Raw genomic sequence first — 24,045 nt, 5'->3', positions numbered from 1 at the left:
TACATTTGTACTGCTTGTTGATTTGGAGAATAAAATGTTTATTTTTAAATTATGTGAATAATGGAAATATTCAGTAATATTTTTTTACAATTTAAAACGAGAAAATAGACTACTTTGGCCATGCTGCTATAGTCTCACATTGTAGGAACATATTATTTCCGACTTGGCGAGTCGAAGAGATTTGAGAGTAGAACCCATGATCATGACGAACGGCGTGAGTGGCGTAAATAAAAACATTTGTTGAAATACCGACATTAAATAACGTCTTACAAACAAGTCAAGGTAATGTTATTAAATGTATTGGGTGTATATAGAAACTTCCACATCTCACTTGTGCATTACGTTAAATATATTTTCCCCACAGGGAAATGGATGTGCTCCAGAGGAGAGTGCTTCAAGAGGATGCAGTCCACTACAAACTCTTTCCGACCCAGCCCGTCAGTTCTACGGTACAACAGATTGAGGAGCGCCTCTCGTGCCTTGTGGAGGAGATCCTTGCAAAAGTAGCGACTCTGTCCACGCAGTACATCTGGCAGAATCAGCCATTCAACCTCAAGTATTATCCTGAGAAAGGTAGAAGTGCTATCCGTCTGTGATTTTACTCTACACAGCGAGGATCGATTATAATTCTTGGTTTTTATTCTTGTTATGTTCAGGGGGTATACCAGCTCATATTGGTGGCAGCACCCAGTTCGGTGACAATGTGGAAGATGAGTGGTTTATCGTTTACCTTCTGAAGCAAATCACAGAGGCTTTTCCAGAGCTTGTTGCAAGGTGAGGAAAACTTTTTCTATGGATTTCCTTATGAGAATTTTCCTCTTCTGCTTTTAGTCAGCTTTGTTTGTTCGATTGTTTACAGCGTTGAGGACAACGATGGGGAATTCCTTCTAATTGAAGTAGCAGATTATCTCCCAAAATGGCTGAATCCGGAAACTAGTGAGAACAGGGTGAGTGTTTGAGATGAGGTGCATTTAAATACAACAATTACTGTTCATATACTGTATTTCTACACCAGGGTACCCAGAGAGGAACTGCGGTACTGTATGCAGATATCTCAAGTGGCACAGAAATATGTCAGAATAATATAGAATGAGGGCAACTGAATCGTAGTGAAGTGTGTGCTGTAAACGTGAGAGAAGACTTTATGGTGGCGGCTGGACTGGATCAGTGATCAATTCTGAGTCCTTTCTTGTTTGCAGTGGTGATGGTTAGGCTGAAAGATGAGGTGAAACTGGAATTCCAGTGGACCACGATGTTTGCAGATGACATTGTTCTGTCGTAAAAGCAGGCAGCAAGTGGAGGAACTGTTAGAACGCTGAAGGCGTCCACTGGAAAGCAGAGGAATGAAGATTAGCAGAAGTAAGAAAGAATATATGTGCATGAATGAGAGGGGTGGTGGGGGAAGAGCGAGGGTGGACGACTTCAAATACTTTGGGGTGAACAGTCCAGAGGAATGGTGATTGTGGTAAGTAACTGAAGAAGCAGGTTCAAGCAGGTTGGAATGGGTCGAGGAATGTATCAAGTGTATTATGTGACAGAAGAGTCTCCGTTAGGATGAAGGGCAAAGTTTATAAAACAGTGCTGAGGCAAGCCGTGATGTACGGACTGGAGACAGTGGCTCTGATGAGACAACAGGAGAAAGACCTGGAGGTGGTGGAAATAAAGATGTTAAGGTTCTCCCTAGGAGTGAGCAGCTAGGATACGATTAAAATCAGAAGGATGGCCAATTTTAGATTTTTTTTTTTTTTTTTTGAGAGAGACAGTTAAAGAGAGCAAACTTTGCTGGTTTCAAAACATCCATAGGAGAAAAAGTGAGTACATGAGTAGAGAGGTGTCGAGGATGGCGCTTCTTGGCAAGAGACCTAGAGGATGACCGCAGAGAAGATTGATAAATGGAGTGAGGGAAGGCAGTTGGTGTAAGAGAGGAGGAAGCAGGAGATAGGATGGAAAAAGATGACACGCCTGTGGTGACCGTTAACAGCACAACCCGGAGGAAGATGAAGAAGCAGAAGGATTAGAATGTAACTATCTATATCATGTTGCAAATGTTGTGAGAAGTATATGCAAGAAAACTAAAAACACCTGCAAATATTTACTTTTGTATCGTCACAAAATATTTGTACTTTGTTACTTCCAACCACTGCCCCTTTGAAGCCAAATAAATATTTTCATGTTCCACTTTTTTATTTTTTTTATTATTTTTAGGTGTTTCTGTATCGCGGTGCGTTGCATCTCTTGCCCTGTCCTTCGCGTTCCAGTCAGACGGGGATCCCGAAGGATGTGGTACCGAGTGTTCCACAAGCTCTAGCGTTACTCTCCTCCCAGCCGGAAGCATGCCGGGCGAGCTCCAAGATTACCTGCGCCCTGAATAAGCGGATGGATGGGTGAGTACTCTGTCCTAAATCAACCTGTTAAAACTGTGTTTATATTTGTGTGGAGCAATTCCTGCAGTTTCCTCATTATTTGGGTGCCGAAGTTGGAATATGTATTGTGCGTGTACAACACAACAGCAGATTGTGTCCTTCACAGAGGAGAGAGTGAAAGGAGACCCAGTTGGCCACTTTGTCAGGAGATCATTTAGATAATGAGTAAAGGTGTGTCAAGTGATCTTCTTCCTCCCCCCCCCCCCCCCCCCCGCCCTCCTATTCTGCTTGGAAAACGGTCAGGACCGATTATCGTAAATGTTACATCTGTTCAATATTGGCGATATGGAGATATCATGTTGTGTGTGATGCGCGATGTTGCTTGCCCGTTTGTTTCACTGGTAATGTGTGGGGTTGCTGACATTTTAAAGATTGGTGTGTGTGTGTGTGTGTGTGTGTGTGTGTGTGTGTGTGTGTGTGTGTGCGTGTGCGTGTGTGTGCGTGTGCGTGTGTGCGTGTGTGTCTGACGGGATCGGACAAGACTGGGCGTCGCGCTACAAGACATATTTCCGTGTCGTCTCCAACCGACTTAGCATTGAGCAATGCTTAGCTTGACCGGCAATATGGCGACGTAAACAAAAGTCACGTGAAACGGTGCACGAGCTCTATCGATGCCACAAAATGGTGGCAATGGACTACTAAAATGAAACTTCCCAACACACTTGCACATTGTTCATTGGCACCAAGATGGGGCCAAAGCAATGAACATAAAAACAGTGAATAAGTTTTTTTACCAAATAACTGATAGTGAGTTCCAAAAAGAACAAAAAAAAATAGAAGGTGAATAGGTGAAGGTCAAAGAGCAAATATGTGAGGGTTCACTGGACCCCAAATTAGCAGACTAAACACACTAACCAATAGTGGTGTACTGGAACAACACAGGGGGAAAAAATCACTTTAACACCCATCACAACACGGGATGGTTGGTTCTGATTGGAACAGGGATTAAATCCTCATATTGGGCCCGACCCATCCTCAGCAGATACTACAGGCTTACTATTTCTTCATGTCCTCGGTTTAGGTATCCGGAAAAGATTGCAGTCAGCCTGCACCGCGCCCACTGCTTCGTCCCGGCGGGGGTGGCCATGGTTTTGGAGCAGCGGCCCAATCTCGTCGCCCCGGCCGTGTCCGCCTTTTACCTGCGAGACCCCATCGACCTCCAGGCGTGCCACAATTTCAAGAATTTCCCGCCTGACACCCGGCTCTTAACCTCGGTACGCCGATGTAAATAAAGTTTTTCATTTCACAGTGGTACCGTCCAGTTGTTTACGTTTGAGATGCCGCGTGTTCTTCCAGGTAACGTTCACTCGGTGCTTGTACGCTCAGCTGCAGCAGCAACACTTCGTCCCGGACAAGAGGAGCGGCTTCACCATGCCTGCGCGCTCGGACCCGCTGCACAAAGCATACGATCTTGGCATGAAGCTGGTGAGACAATATTGTTAATATTTAATAAATCGCTTGTGACAAATGGTGTCCCTCATTCCTTTGTGTTTCCCAGGCCCACGGCTTTGAGATCCTGTGCTCCAAGTGCAGGCTGCCGTCTTCAGAGGGAGACGTCCCGGTCAGCTGCAACTCTCAGTGGAAAAGGTTTCTGCAAAGTCTGAAGAGCAACGGTTACTTCCGCGTTAGTCTGGCTTTTTGAATCCCTACATTAATATACACGTTAGCCATGAAGAGATTTCAGCTTTTGCGTTCAAACACAGGAAGAGATGGAGGGTTCGTCAGGTTGGCGACAGCTGATGACCTCAGCAGAACATTTCTTTAGACAGTCGGTCACCTCAAAATCCAGGTGAGACCTTTTGTTTTGAGCTTGTCATTATGAATACAAAACATATATTCCTAAACATGTGCCTAAAATATACCGGAAATCCCGGCCTACAGAGCGCACCGGATTATAGGACACACCCAGTACATTTGTAAAGGAAATACCATTTGGTACACATATACGCCGCAACTGTGTAAAAGCCGCAAGTGGCCACATTGAAACCCACATTGAAACATGAGATATTTACAAAAAAACACAGTACACAGAAAGAGTTTGCAAAGTTTGAATACCTTAGTTTAGCTTAACATAGCAACAACATAGTAGCACGAACAGGGCTCGTTTAAAAAAAAAAAAAAAAAACATACCGGTAAAGAAAAAAAACAGCCACAGCAGCTACACAGTAGCAAACAGAACAAACGGAGCCGGTTAAAAAAAAACCCACCTAAATCACTGAGACACAGCAGCAACACGCTAGCTCAGCGCTAACACTTGCGCAGCGCTAACAGGGCCGGTTAAAAAAAAAACATACTGGTAAAAGTCACTTCCTCGGCACATACATTCCACTGGTCTCACTCTTACCTTTTCCGCTCGAGTGCCCCCCTACAGCCGTTATAAAAAAATGCACAATTTAGCCGCATCACCGCATAAGCCGCAGAGTTCAAAGCGTTTAAAAAAAGTTGCGGTTTATAGGCCGGAAATTAGGGTAAGCACTTTGTTTCAATTCCTTTCTCATTTGCCCCCCCAAAAAAACAAAATGGGCCATCTTAGAATCACTATGGTTATTCTTTAGACAAAATCTTTCTGGGGACCTCAACATATTTCAAAATGCAATGACATGTATCATGATGATATTTTATGGATATTTTTTTTTTGACCTGCTAGAATGTACTCAGTGAGTACATAATATATGTTTTTTTTTTCAAGATATATATATATATATATATATATATATATATATATATATATATATATATATATATATTATGACTTTGGAATGTTGAACAACTAAAATTAACTAAAGAGCCTGTAATTCCCAAATACTGATTGTTGTTAAATGGAAATGTGATCTAACACTTTAGTAAACTTGCCATTGTCCCAGCTCTTTTGGAACGTGTTGAAGATTTAACATTCAAAATTTGAGAATATTTATCAGTTTTCATCAGTTTTAACATTAAATATTTCATCCTTGTAGTATATTGAGTTATATATAGGGTGAAGGGACTTGCAAATCATGTATTGTGTTTATTATCTTCCACAATGTCTGCTTCATTGGAATTGGGATTTGGACTCCATCAATCATTTTCTATCCTCACAGTAAAATATTTTTCAAAACCAAAACCCTCGGGCAGGGGTGTCAAACTCATTTTTGCCGCGGGCCACATTGTACTTGCGGTTTGCCTCAAAGGGCCGTCATGGGAGTGAAACGATAAAAATCTTTAACCACCTCATCATATTTACACATGAAATTAATGGACTAGTTTTGGAATCAGAAATCTAGAGTAATGGGTTTTTCCCAACTATTGTTGTTTTTGTGACACAAAAATGCTTGTAATTTCTCAACGCTATCATTTATAATAGGACAATTTGAAATTTTAGTACAGATTCTTACAAAAAAATCATGGAAGTTGATACACATGATTTGCCTCCGCGGGCCACATAAAACCATGCAGCGGGCCAAATCTGGCCCCCGGGCCCTTGACTTTGACACCTGTGCTTGAAGGTGTTCAAAAAGCTAGAAATGTGATCTTAAACATGCTTGATTTTGACCCGTCTTGCAGTGAGATGTCTCCTGGGGAGGAGGTTCTCCAACTGCTGAAGTCCTTTGATCCCACCAATTTGCAGGAGCTGAGGAAGCGAGAGGCACAGCTCCCGCAAGAGGACAGTGAGTGACGGAGGGCAGTGCTAGGGCGTAGCGACCAAGGGGCTTCTACTCAAGTTCAGATGCTATTAACATGTTTCATCGTGGCCGTCTTCAGGTGACAGTTGGCTGGATGTCACCGCCGCGGATTTGGAGCGCATGCTCGAGGAAAGGGCCGGGTCTGGATCAGGCGTTACAACGGGGAAACGCCCTCAGTCCGCCAGGCAAGCAGAGAACACCGGGAGTACGGAGACTGGGGACAGCGAGGAAGAAGAGGAGGCCGGTTACAGTCTGCTGGGAGTCAGCCGGAGGATGGAGGGGTTCCTTAATGCAAAGTCATCGTACATGGGGGCAGAGTTGCCTCGGTGAGACCTGCTTCTGACCCATTATGTCAGCTCATACTGTGATTCAAAATGTGGGGAGTTCCTAGCTCCCTCTAGTGGTATGCAGATTAATCACTGGCTCAGTAATATTCAGTTAATTCAACTTTCAAGTTGAACATTTGCATTTAATCAGAATTATTTGTAATCAATTTTTTTCAGTGCATTTTTCATTGAAATTTATGCACAAAATATTTTAATTTTATCATTTAACTGCTATCTTAAAGTTAAAACTGTGTAATGGTGATGTGGGTGACAGGAATATTTAAAAAAAAAACCGTTTTGAACACTTGGGTTTACTATTTTAATGTTAGTCATGGTCGTGGCACTTGGAGTTCTAAATAATTTTCACGAGGTGGTACTTAGTGTAGAAGGTTTAAGTCCCACTCAGAGAACGGATTTAATATATGCTTGTCTTTCACTGCAGGAACTCTTCATGCGGTCATCCTTTCACCTACGACACAGCAACCTTCATAAGTGAATTGGAACGAATTTTAGGTGTGTTGATGTTTGAAATTGCCTGCTGATGACTTAACTTGAATCCATCCTTTTTTTCTTTTTTCCCCTTCTTCAGACACAAGTGACGTAGAAACGCTCGATTCGGATGATCTTCAGGAAGATGAGTGGGCGGAAGTAGGGGAGGAGGATGAAGAACTAGACGAGGCACCCTCTGCTCCTGGGGAAATAAATGGGATGGAGGCTTTGAATACGATTAAAGGATACATGGATCAAATGGACCAAGAGCTGATGAACACACATATCGGACAAAGCTTTAATCAGACAGTAAGAACCGACCTTTGCGTTAGATTTGTCTCCTATCAAAATGAGTTGGGGAGCATCTGGTCCAGCATAGTTCTGAGAATGAATCCCAACGCCTGCTTTTTTGTGAGGAGTTTTGCATGTTCTCCCCATACTTGAGTGGGTTTTCTCCAAGTACCCGTACTGTGGCTTCCTCCCGCTTTGCAAAAATATGACTGTGAGTGTGAATGCTTGTTTGTCTTCATGTGTGCAGCAAATGGCCAGCGATCAGTAGAGCATGATCCCACCTCATTTTTGCTTTGCATAAATTTAAAAAATAAAGCGCTTTTAAAAAACGTTTAACTAAAGCAACCTTTGCAAAACTAACAAGTATAATTCCAACGAAAATCTCTTTTGTTTTCATCCATGCATCCATTTTCTTTGCCACTTATCCTCAAAGAGGAGTGCTGGAGCCTGTCCCAACTGTCAACGGGAAGGAGGCGGGGTACACCCTGAACTGGTTGCCAGCCAATCGCAGGGCACATGGAGACAAACATCCGCACCCACAATCACACCTAGGGGCAATTTAGAGTGTCCAGTTAGTGTTGCATATTTTTGGGATGTGGGAGGAAACCGGAGTGCCCCGGAGAAACCCCACGCAGTCACGAGGAGAACATGCAAACTCCACACAGGCGGGGCCGGGATCGAACCTGGGTCCTCAGAACTGTGAGGCCGACGCTTTACCAGCTGACCCACCGTGCCGCCTCTTTTGTTTTCATCTTCGTCAATTCCTGACATGAGCTTTTGGCGTTATTTTTTTAATGTGATTATTTTGGATAAATAAATGCAGAATGGGCTAGTTTCTTCCTGCATCTAAAAAATGTGCATGCTGGGTTAACTGAAAATTAAATTATGATGATTATTATGTGACTGACCAGTTCAGAATAGACCCAAGCTGTCGCCTAGAGTCAGCTGGGATAAGCTCCAGCATACCGAAAATGGATGGATGGAGATACAACATGGATACAGTAGCTCAAAAAGTCATTTGTGAATTGCAGTTTACTTAGTAAGAAGACACCGTCGGGCAGGGCCGTTTTATTGACAACTTGCCAAAGAAACAAGTTTTGGGGCAAAGCTAACTTTTATGTCTAAGCTTATTTTGTCGCTACGCGTTGCCTTCAGAGAACCTGCCCTTAGGTCATTTGTGTTTTGTGGATAAACAGACACTTGTTGTGGAGTGAGTTGATAAAACTGCCACCATATTGTATCCTAGGTTTTTGCTCGCAAAAAAAAATCATATGGTCTGAAGCCCGGTCACCCATATCTTATCCCACTAAGTCATCCACATGTCAGGAGAGACTCCAGATCACCAGTAGCGCTAATATGTCGAAGTGCTATAGCAAAGAATGAAAACAGTTTGTCCTCTTCTCAGAGCTCTCCGTCGGCCGATCCACCGGCCACACGGCCCCTCTCGAACTCGGCCGAGGATGCGGAGATCCAGCCTCTGGATGTGGACCTCAACCTGGTCACCAACCTCATGGAGTCCCTCAGCAGTCAGGAAGGGCTGGCCGGACCCGCCTCCAACTTGCTGCAGAGTTTGGGGATACACCTCCCCCTGAACTCGGACCGCTCATAGCAGCTAATGAGTCCTTAATGAGTGAGGAAAAGTTGTTATTCAAATCTAAAGGAAGAATGAACATTTTGAGACTTAGATGCATCTGCAGTTATTACATATTATGACATACATCAAAGTTGCAGTGAATGAATGCACGATCCTAATAAGGTTTTAAATAATGTGTAGAGATCATTTGACTCTGCTTAACATTTGTTTGGCAGCATTGAAATAAATATTTTTGCAATGAAAGTGCCTTGCTAAAATATGTTATTTTTACCAGTGGGAATTCCAGACCAGAGAGGGCTTCTCTGCTTGATTAAACAAATGTAAAGGGACTGACCCAACATTTACAAAATTATAATACAATTTTCCATAGATCTTTTGCATAGCATTTTTCTTGGCTGTAATGCCAACAGTACCGTAATTTCCGGCCTATAAACTGCGACTTTTTTCACACGCTTTCAACCCCGCAGTTTATGCGGTCATGCGGCTAATATGTGCATTTTTTATCTAACGCCGCAAGGGACACTCAAGCGGAAAAGGTAAGAGTGAGACCGGTGGAATATATGTGCCGAGGAAGTGACTTTTATAAGTATGTTTTTTTTTTTCTTTTTAACATATAGATTTTTTTTAAATGCCTGTTAGCACTGTGCTAGCGTGTTGCTGTTGTCGTGTCTCAGTGATTTTTACCAGTATGTTTTTTTTAACTGGCCCTGTTAGCACCGCGCTAACACTAGCGCCGCACTAGCGTGTTGCTGCTGTGTTACTGCCACGGCCCAGTGATTTAGGCATGTATTTTTTTTTTAACCAGACCTGTCAGTGCTGTGCTACTGTGTTGCTACTGTGTAGCTGCCGCGGCTGTTTTTTTTTTCTTTCTTTTACCAGCTCTGTTTGTGCCACCCTGTTGTTGCTATGTTAAGCTAAGCTAAGGTATTAAAACTTTGAAAGCTCTTTCTGTGTACAGTCTTACTCTGTAAATATCTCAATGTGGGCACTTGCGGCTTTTACACAGGTGCAGCTTATGTATGTACCAAATGGTATTTCCTTTACAAATGTACTGGGTGAGGCTTATAATCAGGTGCGCTCTTTAGGCCGGAAATTACCGCGAATGTGTGTTAAAATTTCTTCTCGAATTTCAGCTTGCACTGCACACATTAAAAGGTTAAATAATTACTATCTCTTGTGGTTATGGTAAGGGTATTTTGTTATGAGATAAATATTGATTCTTAACTGGTCCTGATAATGTACATTTCACAGATTATGCTGTTGTGTTTTGTACAGCATTGAGGTTTCTGTAATTGTAATGTGATAGTGGAGGTATTAAGAGGTGTACGAAGTCTGGTAAGTCGCCAGTGAAGGCCCAGTTATACCTCGTTGTAGGACTATAACCTTATTGACAGAGGTAATAAATATTAAATAATCCATCCATAATAAAAAAAAATCATAATTTCAGCAGCTATGCAAAAGGGTGCAACAGTTCCCTGGCCGAGTGTAATAATGCCGCAGCCAGGGGTGAGATGCACAGCGCTGACATCACAAGTGCAAAGTTGAGGAGCATCCCCAGCAGCAAGATGGCGAGCAGGTAACCGTGGAAGAGGAGGCTGTGCCAGTTGGCCCGACTCAGCGAGAGGAGGGGCCCGTCGGGGTGCAGCGTCCACAGGAGGCCCAGCACCCAGCACTGGTTCACCAGCAGAGTGTAGTAGATGTCCAAAGCGTAGAACTGGTTTTCAGCAGGCAGCTGGTGGCGCTCAACCTCGGACACTTTGGACAGCCAAGTCAGAGAGAGACTGAGGAGGATGATGGCCAGAGGCGCATACATGTACTCCAGAGGCTCCACGACTGAGAGACCACTCCAGGCTAAAAGTATATAAACAGAAATATATACTTCAGTAGATGTTAGTCATTTCATTAAATATTACTTGAAGTGCCACTGTCATGAAAGAGATGATTTTTAGTATGTCATTAATGAAAAAACGGCAACCGGTATGGACCAATCCATTTTTTCACCACAAAACATGCTTTTGACATATATGGCTTTTTGTAACTCCCGCCATGAAAATCCTATCGAGGGATTTGTTTTCGACAAGAAGCAGGAAGTGACGATAAGGGCAGTAGCACACTCAAGCGGACTCGTTTGTTTCTATTAGTTTTACCTGCGCGAAAGTAGCTCTTGGTTCCTTCGTGTTAGCAAAAATGCATTGCTGGAAATTGCTTGAACACTCGGGAGAATGGATTTAGCCTTCATAAGTTTCAGAGAGACCCGGTTCGTTGTGAAAAATGGATTGCAAAGGACGAGAGCTTCGTGGGTTCCAAATGACAGGTAGGTGTGTGTATAGCCACTGAAAAAAACAATAGTTGGGGGGGGGGGCGTAATCATTTCAGAACATAACAAAAGATTCACGTCCGTAAGTCAGAGGTGCTAAATGTGTCGATGTGCCCGTCGGCGCCGTGTCCGTCGATCACGGCTTCCGTGTTCCAGAATAAGTGGGCAGACGAGCGCAGCTTCGGCCGGGCTGGCTCATACATACTGTCTGGGAGTCTGTTGTTAGTTAGAAGTGATCCGCATATCATCTATATATAGCTCGAAACGATAGGGTAATATTGCCCCGGTCACTTCACTTGGTTGTGAGATGTTCTCTTCTTCAAAAAGAACTTCAGTGTCAGAAGGGGCGTGTTCGTCTCCCATTGTAGGGACCACAACGTGTTTTCAATGGCGAATGTCCGGGGTGACGTCACGGCCAGTAGATGGAGCCAATATGGCGACCACTTGGATGTCGAATGACACTTCCGCAACTTTGCGCATGGATGACGCGTTCTCTGCTCATATTTATTTTTTCATATAGACATTGAAGTGAATAATCTGATATATATTTTTCATTTTAAAATCTATTTTAGAATTTTTACAGGGATGACACTTGGGCTTAAAGTAAAAATTGCAAAGTATCTGCTAAGTATTTGCTTTATCATATTTTTTTGTCCATGTCGAATGCCTAGCCAGTATTTGCAGGTGTGTAATTCAGGCTACTTTGGTAGTACAGGTAAATACTATTGTGGAGCTTCATGTGAAGGTGGTGTGTTTGTGTTGAATAATTTAACCACAATTATTTTGTTCAGTTTATATTTTGGGCGAACATGACCTGAACCGGGCGGCATGGTGCACGACTGGTTCGAGCAGGGGTGTCAAACTCATTCTTCTCACAGGCCACATTATTCTTCCGGTTTCCCTCAGAAGGGCGTTATGACCGTGGAACAAAAAGTATTTAATCCTCTCATCATAATTATATCAATTTATGAACTAGTTTTGGAATCAGAAATCAAGCTTTTCAACTATTCACGTTTGGTAACACAAAAATGCTCGTAATATCTCAACTTTATCGTTTACGATATATGACAATTTGAAATTTGGGTACAGATTTTTAGAAGACTCATGGAAATTGACAAACTAGATGTGGCTTCGCGGGCCACATAAAATCATGTCGTGGGCCAGATCTGGCCCCTGGGCCTTGAGTTTGACACCAGTGGGTTAGCGCATCTGCCTCACAGTTCTGAGGTCCAGGGTTCAAATCCCGGCCCCGCCCGTGTGGAGTTTGCTGTGTTGAAAATACATTTTCCCAACACTGGTTGTTTATGTAACATGGGCTTTTCACTGTGTACATGTTAGATGTATGGTGTTGGTGCTTTATGATCTTGGCCTTTTCATGTACAGTATTTGGTTTTGCACAATTACAAACCCCTTTTTAGGGGGTGTCAATTATTACCCTATCTTTGCTATTAGCAGGGCAGCATACGTAGGTGAGTATGAATTGCGTGCCCTGCGACAGACTAGCGACCGCAACTCTCATCGTGTCGGGTTGCGGAATTGTGGTGTTACCTGTGAAGGCCAGCGAAGACCCAGTCAAGATGGAGACGACGACGGATGTGTGGACAGAGGGCAGCGCTGTGACCTTCAGCACAAAGCTCAGGCCCACCGTGATGAGAGCCAGTGGCCGGAGGGAGAGCGAGAAGAGACCATCGTACGACCCGCTGGCTTCGGCCCACATGGCGAGCGCGGCGTAGACGCTGCTGCAGATGGACGGCACCAAGAGACGCTCTGCTAGTGGACGACTGTACCGCCTCAGTGGTGCCACGCCCAGGATGTGGAGTAGATTGAAGAAGAACACAGACACCAGGACCTAGAAAACAAAACCATAGAATACATCTACAACAATCTACTGTTATAGTGCTTATGCTAATGTTTTGATTCCCTTTTTTTTTTTTTTGCTTAATTAAAGGGGCCCTATTGATATTCGCAGATGGTGTGTTTAATGGCGCACCGAGGAAGGTGTTAGCTCCACCGTAAATGGGAACCCAGCAGATGGCACGTCAAGCGATGACGTGTAAACTTTTACAATAACGATCTCAAGGGGAGTGTGATGTGAATTCCAAGGTCATTGCCGAACTTTGGTTTTGAACTGAAACGGAACTTATGTTGCAGGTTGCAATCTTTCCACTGGTTTCAGTGTGTTTTTAGGACAAATTACTACTAACACCTCCAATAATTCCATGTAAAATTAGCTCAGGAAAACAATATGGATTCTTTCACAATTTAAAGACTTCCCTTGTGTTTTAATAACATAACAATGGGATTTTGTTAAAATACCTGAATGATCAAGAATTACAGGACCCTCCCTTGGACTCAGCCTTTTTTTTTTTTTTGTGAGGTGGGTCCTGGTCTGGGTCCTGTCTCCTGAAAACAACCCACCCTAGTATTGCTTATATTGCCATGACAACCGTGGCAGCGGTAAAGAGTTTCATGTACCAATGGGTTCTACTTGAACCAGTACCGGACAATGAGAACATCACTTAGTGTACAAAACTTTAGCAATGTACATACCTGTCAACCTTTCAGACTACCAAAAAAAATCCTTATAGAGACGAAAAAATCCTTATAACATACAGAAGCAAATTATATGTCAAAATAACAGAGGAAAAAAAACACAAAGTTTTTCAATGATTTTTATTCTACATCTCCATAATGATAATATCTGAAGTTAATGTCTCATCATCAAAGTCTATTTAGTGGCATTACAGTGTTCAGAATTGTATTCATGTGTAACTTTCTTCAAAACGGAAATGTTCAGAATCCGTATGATTTGTGATATACGGCCGTATACGTAAGATTCACCACAAAATCCGTATAAACTACGGCTAAACCGTACGAGTTGACAGGTATGAATGTATGTGGCGCATGCAGCCACGAAAAATACCTCAGCGGCGTTGACAACGTCACTATCAAGTATGTGTCACTTATCAGAAGCTAATAGCTGACAAAAACAATACAGCTCTGCTTACCATTTGCCTTTGACATGGCAGCCATTAAAGCAGCACATTTTAACCATCGCTCGAAATGAAAGTCCATCCATCCATTTTCTTTGCCGCTTATCCTCTTATCCCCGGGGAGCGCTGGAGCCTATCCCAGCTGTCAACAGGCAGGAGGCGGGGTCATTAGAACTTCTTGACCTTATCTACCTTATCACTTTTGAAGATCTTTGCCTACTTCTCTGACCCAGCACTGTCGACATAACACGTGTGCACTAACAAGTAGTGAGGGTTGGGTCTTGGGTCTACATAGAGGCAAGTAATCAGAGGAAAGGAGCAGTGTTAGCCACATATGGAGAAAGTGGATACAACACTGGGTCAAACAGAGGTAAGTAGCTGTAAGAGAGGCAATTTCTGGACATTAGTATGACAAAACCATTCATCCATCTATTTCCTTTGACGCTTATCCTCACGAGGGTCGCGGGGAGTGCTGGAGCCTATCCCAGCTGTCAAAGGGCAGGAGGCGGGGTACACCTTGAAGTAGTCACCAGCCAATCGCAGGGGACATCGAGACAAACAGCCGCACTCACAATCACACCTAGGGGCAATTTAGAGTGTCCAATTAATGTTGCATCTTTTTGGGATGTGGGAGGAAACCGGAGTGCCCGGAAGAAACCCACGCGGGCACGGGGAGAACATGCAAACTCCACACAGGCGGGGCAGGGATTGAACCCGAGTCCTGAGAAGTGTGAGGCCAACGCTTTACCAGCTGATCCACCGTGCCAGCAGTTGTCAAGTCATGGGTCCTGAGACGGTTTTATATAAACCAAGGCACCAAAGCCACAATCCATCAGAATTAAGAACATCTTGCTCAGAGGCAGATTTTCAGAGGTTTCTCTCACCGCACACTTTTCTGAAAATAGTCTTATCTGAAACCATTTTAAGTCACTTTGAAGTCAAATATTCCACAATATTTTTCGTGTTATACGTCAATTCTTCACATTCTTGTCATCACAAAGGGACAAACAAATATGCTGCATGATAGTATGCCGCGATTTTTGTGAACAGTTAAACCTTGAAGGAGGTATGAGTTCTACTAAATGCCACAAATTTTGTTGGCCAACATACCTTCCACATTTGCTTCTCACCCTCTCCACCACGCACGATTCGCTCCAGTGATTGTCCTTCACACAGCTTAGTCATCTGCGTCAACCTTTGGTCGGGCTTTCGCTTGCATGCAAAGACTTTGAAGTGTTTAGTGAAAAACACACCCAGGGTCTCGCCGCGAACCCCCGCTCGCGTACGCGAACTTTGCCCTTTTGTTAGAACGCCAAATAACGTGTACATTCAACGACCTTCAGCGTGGCCGTGCGCAGTTCTGTCAGGTGATGTCGGGCACCAACCTGGCCGAAGCAGAGGGCCACCCCGTACGGATAGCGGTACTGGGGGATGAAGATGCCCGCCACAAACGAGCGGAGCTTGTCGGCCAAGTCGTATAGGAAGACGACCGCCACGGCGAGGGGGGGCATCAGAGGCTTCAGGGCATGTTTAGAGGACAGCGTCCTCACCGCGCTGGTGCACCATCTCCGAGCTCTCCACCTTCCACGTCACACATTAACAAACACGGTCGTGCATTAACAATACATCTTGGAAATCGAGCAGTGCACGTGTACGTAAAATATTACAAAAAGCAATATGTAAACTATAAAAATAATCATCATGTTTTAACATCCGCACTTTTCCCAGTGAAGGAAAATCGGGCTGTAGTATTTGTAATACCTATAAACAAGGGATTGTGATACATTTGCATCTCTAAAGTTCTTTTTTCAAAAGTCAAGGAATTATTGAAGCACCTTGTTGATGTTTGTCATAATATCTGTAAAATACATATCTGCCAGGGTTTATCATTATAATGATTTAATGTTTGCTTTGTGGTGCTAATACAGAATATATCTAGTAAATTTAGCCAGGTCACAACTATTTACAACACACAGTAAGGTATACAGTTGAACTATAGATGGTTTATATAAAAAAGGAAAATAGATATATAGTATAGAACATGTAAAAGCGCGTAAGATTACCTCTCAGCCAAGAGACTAGCTGTCATTCTGCACAAGGTCGCCAACGGTTAATGCAGTGTTCTTATCTGAAGTCGAAGGTGGGAAAGGAGAAATTCTAACCACAAAAAAAAAAAAACCTCCAAACAAACAAATGCAGGGATTTGTCAGGCTTAAGCATTTTTCTATTCATTGTGAGACTCTTTCATGGAAACCAAGCCCGTGTGTTCATTTCATTACGAAATAGTGAAGCAGACAAACAGAAAAAAACAATGAAGGGAAAGCAGCGTTACTTACCATGTGTCAACCGCCCTGAAGTCCGATTTCATTTACAGACGGTGATAAAATAAAATACAAATATTGTTTACTAAGAAATGGGCGTTTCCATTCGACAAAAAAAAAGCGCTTCATTTCTGACATGGTCTGCTGCTGCTGCTGCTTTTACCTCCTCGCTCCTGCGGTTCAAAGGTCCCAATGGACTTTTTTCAAGCGTTGTTTGCCCCCCCCCAAATAAATAAATAAACAAACAATTACTGCCTCTTCAACTGATCTGACCTCATCCATGGATTACAGTATGTCTAGTACTGTATGTGTTTTATGACACATACATACTATACACTGCATAAACACAGATAAGTGAGAGTTTAATCTATTGTCCAGTTTTGTCATTGCAAAATTTCCAACTAGTAACAACAACTAACGTGGGGGAGTTAAAATAAATGGTCCGCTTTGTCTAATCTTTCTGACACCTGTTTGTGACATTCAGCCCTTCAGCCATAATGGTTTGCCGGCAGGCACATGGCCCCATGTAAAAAGTAAACGAACTCCCGTGCAGGGTCAAATCACTGTCATGGTACAAATGTGACAATGATACTCAAACTTTGAACCATCCGCTCCTTGTCCCCAATAGACAATGACAAATGCAAGCAAATTATAGTCGGCGACTCACACCCGCACACGAGTGACCATAAGAAACAAACCAAATCGCAATGGAAAAAGGGCAAAATTCAAGGTTCCACAAATACTATACCGTATCCCATCCATCCATCCATCCATTTTCTTTGCCGGTTATCCTCACAAGTGCTGAAGCCTATCCCATCTGTCAACGGGCAGGAGGCGGGGTACACCCTGAACTGGCTGCCAGCCTCCCGCAGGATAAAGACAAACAGCCACACTCACAATCACACCGAGGGGCAATTTAGAGTGTCAAATTAAGTGTCTGGAGAAAACCCACGCAGGCACGGGTAGAACATGCAAACTCCACACAGGTGGGTCCGGGATTGAATTTGGGACCTCAGAACTGTGAGGCCAACACTTTTCAGCTGATCCACCGTGCCACCACTATACCGTATTATATTCCATCCATTTTCTATTGCCGCTTATCCTCACAAGGGCCGTGGGGAGTGCTGGAGCCTATCTTAGCTGTCAACGGGCAGGAGGCTGAGTACACCCTGAACTGGTCGCCAGCCAATCGCAGGGCATATAGAGACAAACAGCCGGACCCACAATCCCACCTAGAGGCAATTTAGAGTGTCCAATTAATGTTGCACCTTTTTGGGATGTGGGAGGAAACCGGAGTGCCCAGAGGAAACCCACGCAGGCACGAGGAGAACAAACTCCGCACAGGCGGGGCCGGGACTCGGGAACTCAGAACTATGAGGCCAGCACTTTTCAGCTGAACCACCGTGCCCCCACTATACCGTATTATATTTACTTATATTTAATTACAAACAAATTGGGTCAATTGTCCAGGCTGTTGCAATTATGATGAACTATGATAATAGAGAAAGAAAAAATGGGTGCGAAATAAAGGCTAATTTAGAGGCTGGTGGCAATAATGACCTAATTCCTTGACGAATTTCTTGATGAATTTGTCGACTGAGACTCTCCACGCTTTTTTTTTTTTTGCATTGGTTACATATGAAATATGCTTTTGTAAGTCTGCAGTAAGTATTATATTAAAACAAAGTATAGTAGGTATTATATTAAAACACAGTATATACAATATATTCCAGATAACTGGAGGGTGCGTCCTGGTCTAATTTGTCAAATTTTGTTGAAGTGCTCACAATCCCCATTATATAATGTATTAATGTTATATAGTTCTTTTGATCAGTGACCTGCGTATTATTCATTGCTGCTCTATTCTTGTCCCTCGGGATCTTCCAGGGCGACTGAAAAATGTATTTGGGTGACACCAGCCTCACACCCAGGCCTTTTCTGTCACCTGGCTGTCACGGCCAGCTACCGTGCGGCCCTCCAGAGCACTTCACTTCTACTGGGTTTCCAAGACCACCGGGCTACATTAAGAGCAAGTCTGGAGCAAAGGCTGAGAAGGAATCACGGCAACAACTTATAGTGGATGGTGGGTGTTTTCCCACAGCTTCCCTACTTCTTAGGCAAAGGATTGAGTGGATTCATTTCTTAATATGTAGCGTGTTCTTCTGATGACATGCTGGAAGGAGCATGTGATGCATCTGCCAAAGTCGAGATGGGTGTTGTACTCTCCAGGTATGGCACGGTGTTTTTTTTTTTTTTGTATGCAGCTGAGAACATCGATCTTAAATGCTGTCCTTTGTGTCAGATTAAATAACAATTGTAGCGTGGCCCCCAGTGAGGCAGCCGAGACGCCGCGAACAGCGAGGAGCATCTCCGACAGGGAGGTCAATAGCACGGACAGCGATCGCTCATCCGTCATGCCCATCCAGAGAAAAGGTAAACAGACCTTTTGTCCGTTGACAGAAAAAGCTCATACGTGCACAGTGTTTATTGTTCTTTCTGCGATCAGTCAGTGAACCGGAGGAAGTGCTAATTCCCGCTCTCCCAGAGTTGGCCCGTGTGGAACGTGGCTACGTCACCCCACAGCAGGTGTACAACCTGCTGAACGCCGAAGAAGGCCAGCCCGCCCTCTACGATCCTCACTACATTCTCATTCTGGACTGCCGGAACGCAGAGAGGTGGGTGGATCCACCGTAATTGTAGGCTTTCAGTCTTCATCTGTCATTAAATTGTCAGACCACGCAGGCATATGATTGATTCCCCCACTTGCTGGCACTGGAAAATATAGAACCTTTTGTAGTGCACTCATCAAAGTTTACGAGTGTAGATCAGTACTTCCCATCCAGGCGTGCCGAGCCATTCATTTGTCTGAAAATTATTACTGTATTTATTTAGTACAAGTATGTGGGATGTGGGAGTTTTAAAGTCCACACTTTTCGTCGGAACCGTGGTTGATATGGGTGTTGCAACACTCACATTGTTCTTGTGAGATGATTCAACAACTCCTCTTTTTGTTGCACCTACAAGAGATTAGGGTTTCTCAACACCAACACTTATCTCACAGTTGTTGCGGAAAAAGTTTGGCTATGCCATTAATATCTTCCATTATCACCCATGGAACTTTTGAGAATTTCAGGGTAGTTGGTAACACCAAATGTTAAAGTATAAGCGAATTGGATTTGGAAATGATGCAAAGAGGATCTTTGTTAAAGGTCTACTGTCATGAAATGCATGATTTTTAGTATGTTATTAATGAAAAAAAAAAAAAAAAAGGGCAGCTGGAATGGACCCATCTGTTTTTTTCACCACACAACGTGATTTTGACGTATATGGCTTTTTGTCACTCCTGCCATGAAAATCCTCTGGACGGATTTGTTTTCGAGAAGAAGCAGGAAGTGACGTCAGGAGCAGACGTCCACTCAGGCGGTCTCGTATGTTTCTTCTAGTTTTACCTGCTGGAAGGTAGCTTTTTTTTCTCCTTCGTGTTAGCCAAAATGCCGGCTCGTTGTATTGCTGGATATTGTTCGAACACTCAGGAGGATGGATTCATTCTTCATACTTTTCAAAAAGAACCAGTTCGTCATGAAAAATGGATTGCACGGGTGCAAAGGACAAGAACTTTGTGGGTTCCAAATGACATGTAGGTGTGTATACAGCTATTAAAAAGAAAACAATAGTGTGTGTGTGTGTGGGGGGGGGGCGTAATCCTCTCATACTGTAACAAAAGATCCGCAAATGTAAGTCAGAGGTGCAAAATGTGTCGATGTACCCGTCGGCGCCGCGAACGGCTTCGGCGGCGTCTCGTCTGCTGCGGACGGCTTCAGCCGGGGTGGCTAATGCGGTGCGTTGAGGGTGCGGTTGGCTCATGCATACTGTCTGGGAGTCTGTTGTTAGTTAGAAGTGATCTGCATATCATCTAAATATGGCTCAAAACGATAAGGTACTATTGCGCGGTGGACGGCTTCAGCGGCACCTTGTCCGTGGTGGGAAGCTTCGGCCGGGCTGCCTCATTCATACTGTCTGGGAGTCTGTTGTTAGTTAGAAGTGATCCGCATATCATCTAAATATGGCTCAAAACGATAGGGTAATATTTCCCCGGTCACTTCAGTCGATTGTGAGATGCTCTCTTCTTTGCATGTAGGTGGCACAGCTTGTTTTTAATGGCGAATGCCCTCGTGTGACGTAATGAACAGACGTTGCAGGCAATATGGCTACCACTTAAATGTCGAATGAGAATTCTGTAACATTGCGCATGGATGACGTGCTCTCCGCTCATATTTATTTTTTTATATAGACATTGAAGTGAATCATGTTATATGCATTTTTCATTACAACATCTATTTTAGAGGCATGACACTTGACCTTTAATGATAATATTGACAAATTATGACTCAAAGCATATTATGATGATATGGTTGAATGTGTGTCTAGGTACAAGGAGTGCCACGTCGTGACAGCGCGAGCCTGTGTGACAGTAATTCACCCAGACCTTGGATGTCTCATCAGCTGCATAGAACTACAGAAGTACTGTATAATACTTCTTTATGCAGAGTACGGCACCAGCCCCGGTCAGAGCTCAAGCATTCATTGGATAGGGGACTCGTTCGGAATCATTAGCTCAGTTACTTGTTTCGGTGTGTTTTTATGTGTATTTCAGTGGGAAGTGCGAAGGCCCGGAGCGACTCCCCCGAACTTCAGCGCTGCTTCTTCCAGCTCAGTAATTTGGGGATGGATCCCGTCATCCTGCTGGGTGGATTTTCGGCATTTCAAACCCTGTACCCATTCCTCTGCACACCGCGCATGATCCTGGTAGAACTCGAGCGGCAAATGCTCACCATTTACCCGTCAGAGATTCTGGAAGGCGCTCTCTATCAGGGTTCTGCCAAACAGGCTTCTGACTATAAGATCATCAAGAACCTCCACATCAGCCACGTGGTCAACGCCACCGCCAACTGCCCCGACGCTTTCCCGAACACGCTGAGCTACCTGCGGTTGCGGCTGACCGACGACGGCCAGCAGGATCTCGTGGAGGCGCTGCCGCTGGCGTCCAGGTTCATCAACGCGGCGCTGAGGGCCGAGCCGGCCGGGCGGGTTCTTGTCCACTGCAGCATGGGCCGGAGCCGCAGCTCCGCACTGACGCTGGCCTTCCTCATGCAGCATCAGCACTGGTCGCTGCTGCACGCCCTGCGCTGGCTAAAGGAGAGAAGGGCGTGCACAGCGCCAAATGTGAACTTCCTGCGCCAGCTTTTGACCTACGAAGAGCAACTCTTTGGGAGAAGACTCACCTCACTGGATGATATCCGCCGATGACTGGAATATGAATGTGAATCGATAGACGGAATGTTTTTTTTTTTTCAAGCATTTCACATTGAGAAAAGGTGTTGCGTAATTTTGTGTACAGACATTTTTGCTCTAAATCACAACCAACACAACGAAATGTCAAAATGGCCGCTGAAGCATTAGCAGACTGTGAATTTGCTACCTGGATCTTTAGTGAGGATTTGCTCTGACCAACCAATCAGAGGAGAGGAAGATCCTGCCGATAGCTATATGAATGTGAAATCTTGTTGTAGAATGAATTGCTAATAAAGTTTAAATTAATCTGGCCAGCAATATTTATTCGTAAGGCCCTGGGAACATTACTCTGATATGCCAGCACATAGAGCAGCTGTCTTCAAATGGCGGAACACGGTCTGGGTCCGGACCAAGTCAAGTCATCTTTGACCCACAATCAATTGCTGTTAAATCAAGATAAAGTAACCTATGTGACTTGTCGCACAGCCAAAAAATGTTTTCTCACATAGGGTGTTGTTAAAAACTATGATAAAACTATTCCGTTAGCTCTTTTCCTACGTCCACATAATAATAAAGCAGTCAAATAGTTTCCGGGAATGAGATTTGAAGACATGGAATGGCTTGTTCCTACGTTCAGAAAGTTGACCCTGAATAGTTTTCTTTTTTAAATTACCAGCGCTTTTCTATTACTATTCCAGAACCCTAATCAAAACCGTTGTGTCTCTTATGATGCAAAACTGTGGCGTTAATGAAAAGTGGGGAAATGGAGACCAGAACTCACAAGATAAACTGAGAGCACAATACAGCAGAAATAAATGACTGACAATCCAACAAAAATAAATAAATAAATAGTGTGGATTTTGGGGCACTACAAACGGACATTTGGCGATGTTTTGGTCAGTGTAGCTGCCCGAGTTACTCAAAAGTAAACATTATCACTTTTCTTTCTAAATACTTGAAATGTGCATAAAAGTCACTCGTAATTTACATGTTCAGTGTTACTTGAAATTTAGGCCTGAAATGCTGCTTTACTTCAAATGTTTGCCAGCCTTTCTTTTTGGGTTGCATCGGAATACAGTTTGTATTGAAAATGAATGATGATTAAGATATTGGTTTTCTTTTTCTATTTAAATGTGATCTGTAGATATGTGTTTGATAAGCACTTTGTATTTCTTTGTTTTTGAAAATACATTTCATGCATTGCTCTCCTTTACTCAGATTAAAATAGTTTATCTGTGGGACAGACTGGTGAAGACTTTTTTTTTTTTAAATGGAAAACAAAACATGGTGTTTCCAAAACCACAAATGTCGCAAAAACGAAATGTGCCATTTTTATATGGTTTGATAGGTTGGCTGAACTCTGATTTGGAAAAAAAAATCAAACATTCTCACACACTACTAGAAGCAGTACAAGAAAAGAGTAATGCTGCGAAATGAAGATAATAGACTGCTAGGAATAAATTAATACATTTTAACAAACCAGATATTATTATTGAGGCTAAATGTTAGTGCTTCTTTCTGATAGTGTTGGCTTCAAGACCCGGTGAGGACCAAAATATGGAATTTGGAGACTTGTTGCTGGACAAATATGCTACTAAAATAAACTTAATTTTCTTATCCACCCATTTTCTATACTGCTTTTTCTTATTAGATTCATGGGTGAGCCTATCCTAGCTGATTTTGGGTGAGGGGCTGGGTGCAAACTGAACTTGTTGCCAGTCGGCCTTAAGGCCTCATGAGATTAACATTCATTCACACTTTTGTTAAATCTTCAATGAACCTAACATCCATGTTTTGGGGACGCGGGAGGAAGCCGGAGTACCCGAATGAAACCCGCTCACACAGAACCTCAAAAAAGAAGGCAGACCAGACAACCACTAGCTCACCGTGTTACTGGAATAATGTAACTTGTGTATATAATGAACGACTCATTAGACTACTGTCGTGTTTACATTGAACATTCCGGCAGGATGCTGCTAAAGATTTATTGCATCCAAAGCACAAATTGAAGTCATCCTCATACGTTACTCTCTCAGCAGCTCAGTACACACACATATTTAACTCCACCCTGTTGAACTCTGGAATTCCCTCCCACCAGACACGTTTTAGGCTGCAAGGATTTTTCTGGAATGTGGGGGAAATAGGAAGTCTATTTGCAAAAAAAAAAAAAAATAAAAATAAAAAAAATATATATATATATATACAGTATATGTATTATTATGTACACACGTATACACACGTACACACACGCACGCACACAATTAATGATAATATATTAATGATTGCAAAGCATGCAAAAGCATCTATAAGCGCTGTCAAATGTTGGCCATGTGGCAC

General features: G+C 43.4%; 3 protein-coding genes across 5 annotated transcripts; 2 read left to right on the top strand and 1 right to left on the bottom strand.

Moving 5' to 3' along the window:
* Positions 1–25: 25 nt before the first annotated feature.
* On the top strand, positions 26–8,998 carry ecd (ecdysoneless homolog (Drosophila)). Its single transcript, XM_061837681.1, has 14 exons — positions 26–282; positions 365–573; positions 657–774; positions 860–947; positions 2,206–2,384; positions 3,445–3,637; positions 3,720–3,848; positions 3,922–4,047; positions 4,127–4,212; positions 5,967–6,070; positions 6,165–6,411; positions 6,854–6,924; positions 7,001–7,209; positions 8,597–8,998. Exons 2-14 carry the CDS (start codon positions 369–371, stop codon positions 8,798–8,800), a joined length of 1,959 nt encoding a protein of 652 aa, XP_061693665.1. The 5' UTR covers positions 26–282; positions 365–368; the 3' UTR covers positions 8,801–8,998.
* Positions 8,999–9,180: 182 nt separating this feature from the next.
* On the bottom strand, positions 9,181–21,522 carry si:ch211-248a14.8 (uncharacterized). Of its 3 annotated transcripts, none has more exons than XM_061837683.1 (5): positions 21,400–21,522; positions 16,159–16,223; positions 15,481–15,676; positions 12,651–12,951; positions 9,181–10,636 (listed from the first exon to the last, which is right to left on the bottom strand). In XM_061837683.1, exons 2-5 carry the CDS (start codon positions 16,182–16,184, stop codon positions 10,236–10,238), a joined length of 924 nt encoding a protein of 307 aa, XP_061693667.1. In that variant the 5' UTR covers positions 16,185–16,223; positions 21,400–21,522; the 3' UTR covers positions 9,181–10,235. The 3 variants fall into 3 exon arrangements, with proteins under 3 accessions (XP_061693667.1, XP_061693668.1, XP_061693669.1); XM_061837684.1 differs by lacking the exon at positions 21,400–21,522 and adding an exon at positions 16,432–19,753; XM_061837685.1 differs by lacking the exons at positions 15,481–15,676; positions 16,159–16,223; positions 21,400–21,522 and adding an exon at positions 15,206–15,395.
* LOC133510070 (probable rhodanese domain-containing dual specificity protein phosphatase) lies at positions 20,860–21,723 on the top strand. The gene has a single exon (XM_061837748.1). The coding sequence runs from the start codon at positions 21,058–21,060 to the stop codon at positions 21,721–21,723; it is 666 nt and encodes a 221-aa protein (XP_061693732.1). The 5' UTR covers positions 20,860–21,057.
* The last annotated feature ends 2,322 nt before the right edge of the window (positions 21,724–24,045 follow it).

Source organism: Syngnathoides biaculeatus, chromosome 12, assembly GCF_019802595.1.
Source record: "Syngnathoides biaculeatus isolate LvHL_M chromosome 12, ASM1980259v1, whole genome shotgun sequence".
Taxonomy (NCBI): domain Eukaryota; kingdom Metazoa; phylum Chordata; class Actinopteri; order Syngnathiformes; family Syngnathidae; genus Syngnathoides; species Syngnathoides biaculeatus.
Note: the sequence above shows the minus strand (reverse complement) of the source record. Positions and strands in the feature narration are given on the sequence as shown.

Bases quoted from the DNA above. Each gene is read 5' to 3' on its own strand.
- ecd (XM_061837681.1), top strand. From the start codon at position 369: ATGGATGTGCTCCAGAGGAGAGTGCTTCAAGAGGATGCAGTCCACTAC. The intron at 3,638-3,719 runs GTACGCCGATGT...GTGTTCTTCCAG, and splicing joins ACACCCGGCTCTTAACCTCG to GTAACGTTCACTCGGTGCTT. The intron at 4,048-4,126 runs GTTAGTCTGGCT...GTTCAAACACAG, and splicing joins AGAGCAACGGTTACTTCCGC to GAAGAGATGGAGGGTTCGTC.
- LOC133510070 (XM_061837748.1), top strand. From the start codon at position 21,058: ATGTGTATTTCAGTGGGAAGTGCGAAGGCCCGGAGCGACTCCCCCGAA.
- si:ch211-248a14.8 (XM_061837683.1), bottom strand. From the start codon at position 16,184: ATGACAGCTAGTCTCTTGGCTGAGAG. The intron at 12,952-15,480 runs GTTGGTGCCCGA...TTTGTTTTCTAG, and splicing joins TGGCCCTCTGCTTCGGCCAG to GTCCTGGTGTCTGTGTTCTT. The intron at 10,637-12,650 runs GTAACACCACAA...ATATACTTTTAG, and splicing joins GTCTTCGCTGGCCTTCACAG to CCTGGAGTGGTCTCTCAGTC.